We start from the raw sequence: 14,366 nt of genomic DNA on the forward strand, positions 1-14,366 counted from the left end.
TGCGGCAGGGGAGGGCCAAATTAAGCGGCAGGGTCGAATAACTTATGGAGTCACAAAAGGCAATTTATGTGGCACATTTCGTATTACTTCAATACTGTCTTATTTTTTACCCTTGTTAACACTGTCAGGGTACATGTTGCACCTCAATAGAAATGATTTAACACCAGTATAGAGCAATAAGCAACAAAAAAGGTGACCAGTGAACCCTTGCAAAGACTGTTCCACTGCGCAGCAGCAGGCGTGGCTGTGTTTTTAGTCACTTTGAACTGGTTGAGCTAGAGACAATTTTTTTGTTTTTGAAATCTGGACATTATCCAGCAGATGATGGATTGTGTGGCAAATGCGACAAATTAAAAATTATGTGAAAAATGCGTTGGCCAAACAATGCCCATAATTCCAGTGGCCCTGCCAATAACCTGTCACCACCATCAAAGCACTGGTAATAAATGCACTGGCAGAAGTGGACAAGTGTGTAGTGACAACCCCTGTGATTGAAAGAAGGTTTCTTTATAAAAACAGGTGTGTGTGTGTGTGTGTGTGTGTGTGTGTGTGTGTGTGTGTAAATAGCTTCATGAAATACTCTGTATACCCTTACAAAATGAAATGACACAGGCATGTCTTTAAGTACACATTATTGCAGTTATAAATATGGCAGTGTGTCAGTGGGAAGAAAACCTCCTAGACCGAGCATGTTCGGGAATATAGTGCACCTGTAAACCCTCCAACATAACTGCAGAGGAGCATAGCCTGCACATGACCTGTCTCCATGCAGCACCATCGCGCTTGCATCGCTCGTCCTGCTTGCTTCCTTGCTGAGCAGCTTTATCAGTGATGCATAATAAGCATATTTTCACCAAGATATACTCTACCACATAGTAAGCACATGTGCAAAATACCACGTAAAACCTGTGGAAAATAGCACACATAGGTGCCAATCAATATCCCATGCTATGGACTGGTGCAATAAGCAGGTACAAGAATAGGCACTATTAGGCGCTATGTACTTGTCCCTTATATCCGCGATGGTGTCCTGCCAGTATATAACAATCCTGCAGTCCCTTCATGCACAGCAAGCGACAGCATAAGCCCCAAAACCTCTCCGATTCGGGACCGATCTGTGACAATGTTGCAGGTGTTTGGTCTTTACCTGTACTTAGACAAGCACGGCTACTTAATACAGCATGGACGTACAATATTCCACTGAATTGTGTGTGGCAGCTGACCTCCCGCCCGCCAGAATACCAGAAGCTTTACCTGCCCGTGCAAAATGTTTGGCCGCTCACAAGCCGGTACTGTTAGTGGATGGCTCTATGATGGATAGCTCTGAGGCCAGTGGAGGTTAACCCATGCCCTCTTCTTTAAATAACCATCACAAGGGTCCGATAATGTCACGCTGTGAAAGACACGATGTCCGACATTACTATCTGGCATGCTGGCAGGCTAAGCGAGCAGTTTTGTTTTACAGCATCTGGTCTGCAGGGTTAAGCTGCCAGGCTGTCTGCACCGTCTTGTTCTGCCGCATGCTATATGCCCACATTTCACCTTTGATTCAGACAAACGGATTTATAGCGGGATATAATACACTGGCATGCCTACTTTATATGTACCGTGTGCAACGATTGCAACTCTTGTTGTCTTGTTCTGAGGCCGAAGCGATCCCTTTCTCCCCTGACATCTGCCTTCTCCAGAGCTTGTTACCCGTCTCACATCGGTCAATGAAGCCAGTTCACTTCTCTGTCTGCCGTCCCTTCCAGATCGCCTGCTATAGAAATATAATAAAGGCGCGGCTCACCAACCTCTTTTTTTTCAATATTTTATACTTTTAGTAGGCAGTGCAGCATGTCACCTGTGCTGTGCTGCTTATTAAAAGAATAAAATATTGAAAAAACGAGTTTTACGAGCTGCGTCTTTATTTGGAGTGGGGCTTGCAGAGAGTCCAAAAGGAGTTTGTCGAGCGGCGCTGAGTAAAAGAAAGGTGCGGCTTGGTAAACTCTATTTTTTCAATATTATATGCTTTTAGTAAGCAGCACAGCATGCTGTCTGTGCTGCACTCCTTATTAAAAGCATAAAATGTTATAAAAATAGAGTTTGGCGAGCCACGCCTTTTGTTGGAATGGGGCGATGCTTACCAAGACGAAGGAGAAAAGCACGCTTTTGCTGCCAAACAAAACCAACAACAAAAAACATTACATTGCGGGAGAGGTATTCTGCCTCTAACTGCAGACAGACAAAAGGCATGTATGAAAGTACTGCAGATAGACTGTAAATGAAGCAACCAAGTTATAATACATATAAAAGGGCCAGTCATTCTGGGAGGTAACAACAGAAGACAGGGCGGTACTAATGAGGTACTAATAATCCTTTTAACAAATCAAAAGCCACCATTTACAAAGGACAATGACTGCAGCCAATTAAAAAAGATGTGCGGAGAGTGGGCAGAGTTTCAAGTCTATACCTGAATACAGCATGTCTCGAAGAGACAGCGCAAGCGCTGCCTAAGCGAGACCTAAACATTTTCATAGATACAAATGCTTAATACCCTGGGCCAACTACATCTTTAGGGTCGGCCTGTAGTTTACTGCAATCCTCTCTCTTGGGCCTTTCTCCTGATTCCCCACATTTGGCCAAGAAATGTAGCAACTGCACAGTTTAGAAGGGGTCTAGTGTCCGATTTAGGGATACGCAGGGCATCCTGGTGGTTCAGTGTGCCCATTTGCTGGCAGATCGGTTTTAGCAATTTCAATCTTGGATGCGCATAAGCTGGGCATGCGAACAGCACATGGGCAACAGACTCCACCGGTGCCCTGCTTCTTGGGCAGTCGTGTCGATAGTGTGCCACTTTGCTGTTGCCTCACCAACTGGAAGGGTGCCAAACCTGAATTGAATGTAAAGTGTCCTATCCTGGGGTACCTGCATTAAATCAAGGTAGGATTCCAGGGATCTGAACTGTTCATGCAGATGGAACTCTGTAGTGAGTTTCCCCTGGTTGGGCCTAATAGACTCTTATTGCTCAACCCATTCCAGTAATGTCGCTTTACTACGTCTTTTTGAAGCAGGGGTGAATCTGGTTTTTCCCATGCTGTCTGAATCCCAACATCAAAAATCTGCTTTTTTATATTGCAGAACCACCCCACCTTATTGCACATGTCTAGATGAATGACCTCTGACCGGGCTTCCGCATAAGGCAGTATCTCCGGGGTCCTCCGAATGAGCGCCCAAAACAACAACGGGCGGAGCTTAGCCATCTCGCCTATGGAGCGTCGGCCCATGTCTAACATTAGGGGAGTACGCGGGGTGCTTTGTGGCAGCATCACAAGGTTCCTTAGGAATTTATGCTCTGATCTACTGTGCTCGTTTAGCTTGTCGAATCCCCATATCTCTGCCCCGTATAGGGCACAGCTAACTGCTTTTGAGTCATAGACCTGCAAGGCTGCTGCGACAGGTCTGCCATGAGAGGATTAGTATTCTTTCCAGAGTACCCCCGTGACACGCTTATGGCTCAATAGCATCTTTGTGAGATGGGGCGTCCAAGCCATTTTTTCTGAAAGGCGGACTCCTAAGTAATTAAAAGTACTGACTTTCCAGGGGAATCCCTCCTAATGTTGGTTTACCTTTATATGACTTGTACGGGTTCAAAGCCATACATTTGGTTTATGTAGTATTTATGAGCAAGCCCCTGGTATCACAGAAGAGTTGGAATCTATTGAGTAAGAACTGTAGCACCACCGGGGTTTTCAACACCAAGGTGTCTTCTGCAAATAAAAGGGTTAGTACACCCTCCCTCCCCCGCCAAGGATGGAGCGTCGGCTGGAACTCGTAGCAAAAAATGCTGACCACACAGTGAAAAGAGGGTGGGGGCAAGGACACAACCTTGTCGGACTCCCCTACTGACTCAAATGCACTCTGTTAATTGCCCCTGTGAACCCCATCTTATCTGAGCATAGTTGCCTTCATGCAATCGGACTACCAGATTGAGAAAAAGTGGCAGAATGCCCAGATCATTAAGGATGTGCCATAGTTTCTGCCTGGGGACTATCACGAAGGCATTCTTTAAATCGATGAAAGCCAAGTATAGACTTCCCTGGCCAATTACTCCGATTTTCCAATGGAGAAGCAGGAGGCGAAATACATGGTTGATTGCCCCAGTCTTTTCCCTAAAGCTGGCTTGGTACTGTGATAAAATGTTGTTCTCTTCCGCCCATAACTGGATCTTTGTTAGGAGGGCTCTGCAGAAGACCTTTTATAGGGTATCTATCAGGCTAATAGGCCTGAAGTTATAGGGCTCATCTCGATCCCCTTTTTTATAGATAGGGACCACCTCTGTCCCCTTCCACGACCCTGGGACTAGAGCGCTACTGGCTATGGCGTTTGACAAGAGTAAGCTGTAGCGAGCCCAACTTGTGATGTCTGTCGAAATAGGTTCCCCGGAATGCCATCAGGCCCTGGTGCTTTTGACTGCTCTATTCGGCCAATAGGGCCCTCGATCTCACTCAGAGTGAAGAATTTATCTGTCAAAGGCTGAATGGGGCAAACGGCTTCCACCGTTAGAGGCAGGTCTGCGATCCGAATAGAGCTTCCTAAAATGGTCATACCACGCTTGACCTGTGATGTAGTTAGGGAGATTGAGCCCCTAGTTTGTTGCCCCAAGCGAATAAGGACCGAAAGGATTTGGAATCTTTCTCGGCGCACATGATATATTATATATACACTGAACCACTTCCTTGTTGGGGGAGAGGAGCACTCATCTGAAACTGCGAGGTCACTGCATGCTGGAATTCCAACACAGCTGATTCATGTTTACCGACACGTGGGATGTCCAGGTTTTCACCAAGATGGACAGCCTGATGACCCTTACCTGCAGGTAATGGGGAGTTAGTCCACTCGGCAGGGATTTGGCAGTTAGGCTGTTAGGTTAGGGAGCAGACGTAGGAGTACACTATACACACTACTAATATTCCCGCGCATGTTAACAGTTTTAGCACCATGGTGGAAATGATGATCTTTTTTACATTCATGTGATGCTAATTACGCTAATCTGTTTCATTATATTGGTTATCGCAGCGCACGTATTTTCTGCAAGAATCGCAACGCTTCAATAAATATTGAAATGCCTTGCTGAGTGTTTCTTGTGTATTTCTTTAGGTATGCATGAGAAACCAAACGAAAGGGTTTGAGATCGGTTACCAGGATTTCTTTGTGGGATCTGGGTTGTTATGTTCTAAGGTTGCACACACATCTGCTACCCCATAAGGTTTGGGGATGCAGATGGTGCAGTCTAGGCTAGCAGAACTATAGGTCAACATATCCAGAAGGTGTGCACAGTATCAGTCTGGCACGATCCTGACGGTTATGATGTTGAATAAACGCACAGTTTTACCAGATAGGTACAAGCCGTATAAGAAGATGAATCATTGTTTTTTAAGTTTTTTTTATATAAAACATACTTTCATGATTTTCCACATATTTCTGTTATATTCAAACATGGTTAAGCATGTGTACATTGATATTATTCAAGTTAGCATTGCCTGTAACAGAATCCTAATCTCTGACATGTTCTATTGCATAGCAATACCGTAGGTAGCCATCTCCAGTATAACTGAGTGCTGACATCAGTATGCATTTGACAATAATCACAAACTTTCGACTTTTAACACCCACCCTCCCTCCCCCACTCCAATCCTCCATGCTCTCGCATTCTCTTCCACATTGTTTTTTTAAGTTTTTATCTTTTTTTGTAAGGGTTTCACCCAACTGATATAAATAAAGATTACTTACTTAACTGCTCACATACTTCCTTGTTAACTCCTAGTTCAGATCTGCAGAAAATTAACTAATAGCATGCATAGTGTACATTTTTACAACACACCTCAAACATTTTCTCTATTAACGTGCACACATGTAAGGCATTAGCTAGTACTGTTACCTAATGGAGCATTTTCTGAGTATTAACTACTGACATATGCCCCTTAGATGCTAGTCTCCAGAGTATTACAATAGCATGATTTTCTAGGGTGTAGACCACTGGTGTATACCTGCAAAATATGAGCTACCAGCTAACTTCTCCAGAGTATCAACTAATATTACTCTCCTCATGAGTATTACCATGTGTTGCATACCTCTAGGGTATCAACAAGGCATACCTCCAAAGTATTAACTTCTAGGAATCTTCCAAAATAGTGCCTATTGGTGCACAATTGCAGGATATTAAGTGTCTGCACACTTTATCAGTGCAGCCTATCCAGCACCAACTGTTCATGCATGCATGCAGAGGACTTCTGCTAGCATAGTCCAACTAGTCGTATACACTAATACACTATTACATATTAATGCACACCTCTGGAGTTCTCTGAATTTGTCTGTACCTCCTACTTGTATACTTTGTGTCAAACAAACATAATTCCAAATGTCTGTCACTCCACTAATCATATTAATATCCGCCACTGGCAGTATAATCTCAGACACCTCTCTACTGGAGTGCAGGTCTCACATCTTACAACAGTGTCACTCTTTGGGCTTGAGCTCATAGGTTGGTTGTGAGCCCCAGTCCTAGGGCTGCTGTCTCTCATCGGATGTGAGATTAACATGATCAGTTACTGGGCGTGAGGCTCACTCAGTGCAGCACAGACTTACTCATGGAGTGAAACTCTTAAACATGCACCACAATTTCACATGGTGTGAGCCTCACACTTTGGATCAGAGTCTTGCTCATCACGTGTGAGTTTCACTCCTAGTTGCACAGTCTCAATCTTAGATTGCAAATTCCAGTCATAGGTCCACCATCTCACTCATTGGTGTTACTGGCCCTCCTCAAAGCATACAGTTACTGAGTGTATGACTCACAACTTTGAGCACTGAGTGACTCTCGCTCCTTTGAACATAATGCCATTCTCTGCCGCTTTCAAATCTCTTTGTCTTTTGTGTAGTTCATAATTGCTCTGCTAAAACATTATATCTTTTGCCTAAACTGTCCCATCTCAAGGTGGATTCTTTGGCCCTGATGTCTTTGCATTTGCCTTTCAGTTGTTATTGCAGTGCTTTTATTTGTGTATAATCATGAATTAAAAATGTTTCTAGTTTTTATCCTGGTGTCCTTTTCCACCTACTAACCCCCAGTCTGGTTATGTTATGTTGATTTGTATAGTACACTAATCACCCGAGAGAGTATCCTGGTGCTTTGGGTAGGTGTGTGGTCCCAAGGTACTTATATGAAGTGGCGAACTGAGCTAAAGAACGATGATGGATTCAACCCAGATCTGTGACGGGGGGTGAGTGCCTGAAAGGTTTCAGCGCTCCGTCCATCATCTCCTTGTGTTTGCTTATATGAAGAGCCAGGTCTTCAGCTTCTTGCGAAATTCAAGCAGTGAGGAGGAGGCTCTGATGTTTTAAGGGAGGTTGTTTCATGTCGTGGGTGTGATGTAGGAGAATGAGAATGGTTGTGTGACAGTTGTTGGCATCTAATTAGCTCTTACCTGAGTGGCTATAGTGGAGGTAAACTGGGAGTGGTCATAGGTCCAGCCATGCTGACAGCTCTGCAGGGTGGATGCATTGGGTGGTCCACAGGTGGAGGCACTTGGTGTCCCCCAGATGGAGTTGTTGGTTGGACCCCAAGTGTAGTTCTCCAGCAGGTGCCACTGGGGCTCTCTGTACATCTTGCAGGAGCTGAAGGTCCCATCAGGCTCCCTGGGGATGCTGATGAGGAGCAGCTCATCCTCTGTGAGGTTCCCAAAGCCTTCCAAGTTTGAGAGTGCACACCGGTGGGGAGGCACAACCGCCACGAAGTTGTTCAGCAGGTAGTGGAGAGGGATTCCAGTCCGCGGAATGGCCAAGAGAAGCATAGTGAAGACTTGGAACTTTCCAAACCCCCCAGCATCTCGTAGGAGTTCCTCAAATTCCATCCCGGTCAGGACTTCAACTGTAGGGTTCAGGAAGAGAAAAGTAAAATAATAGAATGAATGTTTATTTCTACCAGCACCCCACTATGTGAGAGAGGTGAAAGCTAAGAGCTTCATCCTGAGCAGTATCCTACTGTGGAGCAGAGGGGAGAGCTGTGCGTGTTGGGGGAGGATTGAGAGCTCACACAGAAAAGATTCAAGATTAATTTATATCGGCGGTGTGGAATTTAATAAAATATCTACTTGTCCATGGGGCAGGTTGCTTCATAAATCTACTTGTCCTTTAACAAAATCCACTTGCCTCTTTGGTGCCATGAAATGCAGCAACACATTATGGCAGCAATCTCATTACATAAGAACTCTGTTATAGCCTCTGATTATGCCAGGGCTCATACCATAGTAGTGTTTGAATACTTGCAATCCCCTTATGTTGCCACGTTTCCGCAGATCTACATACTGGGGCTGAAGGTAGTGGTAAGCAATAGTTCCAAAGTTAGAATGCCCTTTTGAGTGTCTGCAAACCTACTAACTTACATGTTTTAAGGGTTTTCAACAACTCTTCTTTAATCTTTTACCATATTGAGGAAGGTTGGACATTTACTCCTGATAATGGCAGATGTAAACCTTCTTCCATAGTTGGGTAAAAAGTGGTTGGAGGGGAAAGTGAACTTGCAAACGCTCAGATTTTTGCATGAGCAAATCTACACATGCAGATTTGCTCATGCTAAAATGCAGTTCACAAATATTTTCTAGGAATACTATTTCTTGCCCTACTTTTGTAAATTCATGGGAATTCATGAAAGTCTTATTGCTGCACTTAATGCAAGGGCATATACCATGGGTGCACTTTTGAGACTTTCTTTAATAATTGGGCCCCTAATTTGGTCTGGCGTTGACCGTGACCTTTTGTGTTCATTAAAATGATGTATCTTTCTCTGTATCGGCTGGCTTCACCGTGAGTGACAGCATTCTGCTCTTTCACAAGGAGCATATCGGCACACAATGTAGTTTTGTTCAGTGCCAGTAACTACTGTGGCAGTGTGTGCTTTTGAGACCAAAAATCTATTTTTGCTGTTGCCAATGTTTGTTATAATAGTGACCAATAAGGTTTTACAAAAACCATGCCGAAACAAGTCACACGTTCACAAAACTAAAAAGCTGACCACCAATTGCAGACCTATTGGCTTTGCCAGTGCTTGTTTATTTTTGTTGCCCATAATCTTATTGAAACTGGTCAGACTGATTTTCCATTATGAATATTTTGGGGAAATACTAGCATGCATCAACACATGTTACTAAATGATGCTGCAAAGAAATGGTACCTGAAATTTGACAGTAGTTTAGCAAAATGTTTTTTCCTGCTTTCATATTTTTATGAACATTTTATTTTGAAAGCAAAGAATCATCAATCTTGCTTTCAAACTTCTGCAAATATTTTCATAAAATCAGAGAGTATGCTGGGAGCATTATACATAGCCTCAAATTGCTAAACTTTGAAAACATGTGTACACATTTTTATACTGGAACCACTATCAGTAGTGCAATCAGAGCTTACAACATTTACTTAGAACGCGCACACTAATAATAAAGACTTTCAATTAATGAACCATAAATTCAAGTTTGAACAGCATTAACATATGGACACAAATGTTACCTTAATCTCAGAGAGTGCCCTTCCCTGATCCATTATGTGGTCCTGCAAACTGGCAGCCAAAGGGTTTGTGCTGCAGGGAGATGGGACTACTTGTCCGAAGGACAAAATACACATAAAAACTTGTTGCCCATGACCCCAAACAATATGTCCTGGGTGTCGGACTATAGGAATTCCACATCCATGTTCTGAATGAGGTGCTGTGATGACCAGAGAAGGTGAGGCAAAAGGAGACTTGCAGATGGAGTAATCTAGTGACAGCAGACTGGGAGCAGAGATGCAGTGGTAAAAAGACACTATGTGAGTGTTACTGGACAGAAGAGACTGAGGATAGGGAGGTTAATGACTTAACTATGGGGAAAATCTCTCTCGAGGTGCTGATTGCCTTCTGGATTTTCGCTGCAAAAAAATCTCTGTTGGTTCGCCTAATTGAACAATGGTAAGTTTTTAAGGCTGCTAGATAGTTTGGTTTACATATCGGCTCATAGGATGTTCATCATAATCGTTTAAGACATTTACATTTCTTCTAAGTGGCTGAGAGACGCCCGCGTAGTGAAAGGGGTTGTTTGATTTTATGCCCGGTAATCCAGCTGTCAATTTATTTGTTGGTCTTGTCCAAATTCCCATCTAGGATAAGTTTACTGTTATCTAGCACTTGACAAAAGTGTTTACGAATGAGCTCAGTCCACTTCCATGACTATACAGATGGAGTGCAACAGCCATCCGCAGACCACCTAACCCTCCTCATAATAAGGATGGCATAGTGATCCGCCCAAATTGGAGAAATATCATCTTTAACCTCCAAAATGTCTAGATTGGAAAAGACTGGGTCATGCATATGTTCGGACCAGTATGTAGGGTATCACACTTGTTGGATGAATTGTACGCTCAACGAAATTCCCCATCATAGTTTTTACCACACGATAGCTAGTGTTTTCAAAGTGCATAATGAGGGTGCCTAATATTGTCAAATTTGAACATTGTAGCTCTAGAGGAGTCATAGTGCCGGCTAGGGTTTTAGCAAAACTAGAGAAGGGCACTTGGGGGTGAGGAGATAAAAGCCCCTGATCGAGTAAAAGTTTTTGGGAGTTCTACAGAAAAGGAGTACACTTGACATGCATCCATTTTTAACTCAGAAAAGGAGCAATGAAACCACTGTTTCAAAATAATGGATATACTGCCCCCTCTTTGAGTACCCTTGTCTTGCCTGACAATTGCATAATCCTAGGAAATATCTTGTAAAATATGAGGAGCTGGATCATCCCTCAACCTCTGTCTGTTGAAAGAAAAGTGTCTGGTACTTGAACTTTACCAAATTAAAAATATAAAGTTTTCGTTTTACATAGATCTGCAATTCAAAAAAAAAAGTTTAACAGCTGTGAGTCAATTGTGACTGGCTTGTCTCACCTATATTTAAAGGTGACTGTGAATCAAAAAAATTCAATAACTGAGCATACCTCATTTTCATCAGGATCCATGGAGGGAGCACAATCAATCAATCAATCAATCATGGAACTTATATCGCGCACTACTCACCCGTAAGGGTCTCAAGGTGCTTGGGGAAGGGGGTCTGCTACTGCTCGAACAGCCAGGTCTTGAGCTGTTTCCTGAAGGCCAGGTGGTCCTGGGTCATCCGCAGGTGGACGGGTAGGGAGTTCCAAGTCTTAGCTGCCAGGTAGGAGAATGACCTTCCTCCAGCGGTGGCTCTCTGGATGCGAGGGACGACGGCGAGGGCGAGGTTAGCGGAACGTAGCCGGCGGGTGGGCGTGTAGAAGGTGAGGCGGCTGTTGAGGTACCCTGGGCCTAGGTCGTGGAGGGACTTGTGTGCGTGGGTGAGGAGTCTGAACGTGATCCTCTTGTTGACAGGGAGCCAGTGCAGGTCTCTCAGGTGGCACGAGATGTGGCTGCGTCGGGGGACGTCCAGGATGAGTCGGGCGGAGGCGTTCTGGATACGCTGAAGTCTTTTCTGAAGCTTGGCTGTAGTACCGGCGTAGAGGGTATTTCCGTAGTCTAGTCTGCTGGTGACAAGAGCGTGGGTGACCGTCTTCCTGGTCTCGGTCGGGATCCATCGGAAGATCTTTCGGAGCATGCGGAGGTTGTGGAAGCAAGCTGAGGAGACGGCGTTGACTTGTCTGGTCATCGATAGGGAGGAGTCCAGTATGACGCCCAAGTTGCGTGCGTGGTCCGTCGGTTCAGGTGCGGTGCCTAGTGCCGGGGGCCACGAGGAGTCGTCCCATGCGGAGGGTGATGGTCCCAGGATGAGGACTTCTGTCTTGTCCGTGTCCAGTTTCAGGCGGCTGATGTTCATCCATTCAGCGACGTCTGTCATCCCTTCGTGCAGGCTGGCTTTGGCGGTGTCGGGGTCTCTGGAGAGGGAGAGAATTAGCTGGGTGTCATCGGCGTAGGAAATGATGTTGAGGTTGTGTTGGCGTGCGATGGCAGCGAGGGGTTTCATGTAGATGTTGAAGAGAGTGGGGCTGAGCGACGATCCTTGCGGGACGCCGCAGAAGACTTCGGTGGCCTCGGAGCGGAACGGAGGGAGGCGTACTCTCTGTGTTCTGCCGGAGAGGTATGAGATGATCCATTCCAGAGCCTTCCCTTGGATGCCGGTGTCGTTGAGGCGTTAGCACACTATACTCAAGGGAGCAGGCAACTTGCACGAAGCTCTTGCCCAGTACTGCATATAGAAACTGAGTACACAGGGCCAGGTATCATGCCCGCTGATGGTGTCCAGTTGCTGACAGGTTTGTATTTGGTGCACCAGTGGCACATGTTCGCACACTCCCCGTCGTAAAGTAGCCTGCCATATGTGGGGTGTTGGCTTTGGGTATGACGCATATGCAAACAACAGGGGCGTGCTAAATAAAATCAAACTGGAGCCCAGCAACTCCCATCTCCCTGTAAGGCTTCTCTTCCAGAAGAGAATAGTGGTAAGTGAAAGAATAAGGCAAAATAAGACGTGAGAAAGTAATGCATGCGAATTGGTGGAGCCAGGCACCTCGATTGACAGTTGCCGAATACAAGGAAATAGCACATGCTGTGATAGCAAGTCAGGTCAGGTAAGTCTCTCCCCAAAGGCTAATATGCACATCTGTTACACTGGGGGGAGTTCTCAGTGGAGAGGACACTTCCTCCCTACATCCTACTACGCATGCCTATCTCCCTGGGGAAAGGTGTCAGAGAGGATAGTCCCTCCTTACATCCCACTATGCATTCTTGTCACTCTGAGGAGAGGTCTCAGTGGAGAGGCTGCTCCCTCCCCACATCCTACTCTGTGCAGCAGTCATCCAAGAGAGATCCAAGCGGAGAGACAGTCTCTTCTAACTCCCTACTACACATGCCTGTAACCCTTGGGAGAGCTTTCAGTGGAGAAGCCAGTCTCTCTTAGCAGCTGTCATTGAGGAGAAAGGTGTCAGAGGAGAGGCCAGTCTGTCTCCACATTCCAGCATGCACATCGGCCAGCTTGGGAATAGGTAACAACAGAGGAGGTAGTCCCTCCCCACATCCTACACTGCACGGCTGTCACCCTGGGAAGAGGTGTCAGTGGAGAGGCCAGTCTCTCCTCACACTCTCCTGCACATGCTTGTCACCCTGGGGAGAATTCTCCGCAGAGAGGCTTCTCCTTCCCCACACTCTACCATGCTCACGTGTCACCATGGCGAGAGGTGTCAGTGGTTAGGACAGTATCGCCTCACACCCTACTATGCATGCATGTTATCCAGGGGGAATCTCAGGAGAGAGTGCACTCCCTCCTCAGACCCTACTACAGAGACTTGTCGCCCTTGGGAGAGGTGTCAGCTGTGAACCCAGTCTCACCCCACAGGCTACTACACACCTTGTTGCACTAGGGAGAGGTCTCAGTGTAGAGGCCAGTCTCTCCTCCTGCTCCGCTGTGCATGGTTGTCGCTCTGAGGAGAGTTCTCAGCAGAGAGGTTTCTTCTTCCCCACACTCTACCTTGCAAGCCTGTCATTATGGAGAGAGGTGTTAGTGGAGACAACAGTCTCTCTTCACACTCTACTATACTCATCTGTTATCCTGGTGGAGATCTCAGCAGAGACAGCACTCTCTTCTGACATCCTACTACACACACTTGTCGCCCTGGGGAGTTACGCGATTGGAGAGCCCAGTTTCTCTCCACAGGCTACTACGTACACCTATCACACTGGGTAGAGGTCTTAGCGGAGAGGGCACTTCCTCCCCACACAGTACTATGTATGCCTGCCACCCTGGGGAAAGGTGTCAGTGGAAAGGTCAGTTTCTATCCTACTATTCACAGCTATCGTCCTAGGTAGACATCTCTGCAGAGAGGCCACTCTTTCCCCACACTTTACTATATACATGCATCTCTATTTGTAATGTGTATACATTGTTTTTAGCATTTAGGTGTATGAGCTTGCAAGACTCTCATGGGCACTGAACAAATGTAGGGGTGGAGGTAACTGTTTGGCTGCTACAGGGTTAGTCTCACTGGTGTTAATCCCACCCCACTCCAAAAGGATGTTTTAGCATAAAACAATAATATAATGTTGTAGTAGGTGGTCTCTGAAAAGAGCCTTTATGTTTATAGTGTGTAGTGTTTAGTTAGATGTAAACTGGATGCGTTCTTTTATGTTATGGAAGATTCTGTGTCCTTCTGCAGTGGAGTGCACGCCTTCTTTCCAGTAGCCTCCTGGCATCTCAAAGAAGATATTATTGTGATAAATAGAGCCCACGCCATGGTCAGGGAGAAATACCCAAATTATTTTATTAACATGCTTCCGGGGCTTCTCAATCTTAGAACAAAACTGTTTTGAGCATTGTCATTTTTGCCTTTGACATATAT

The 14,366-nt window shown here is 45.4% G+C and overlaps 1 protein-coding gene across 2 annotated transcripts in view; it reads right to left on the bottom strand.

Annotated features, from left to right (window-relative positions):
* Window positions 1–14,366, bottom strand: part of LOC146813697 (solute carrier family 22 member 7-like) — a 452,780-nt gene that overhangs the window by 327,519 nt on the left and 110,895 nt on the right. For both annotated transcript variants that reach the window (XM_085609110.1, XM_085609109.1), the window contains exon 2: window positions 7,470–7,912. In XM_085609110.1, the coding sequence (XP_085465236.1) occupies window positions 7,470–7,895 (426 nt within the window). In that variant the 5' untranslated portion in view covers window positions 7,896–7,912. The remainder of the gene's footprint in view (window positions 1–7,469; window positions 7,913–14,366) is intronic.

This window comes from Triturus cristatus, chromosome 6 (assembly GCF_964204655.1).
Source record: "Triturus cristatus chromosome 6, aTriCri1.1, whole genome shotgun sequence".
Lineage (NCBI taxonomy): Eukaryota > Metazoa > Chordata > Amphibia > Caudata > Salamandridae > Triturus > Triturus cristatus.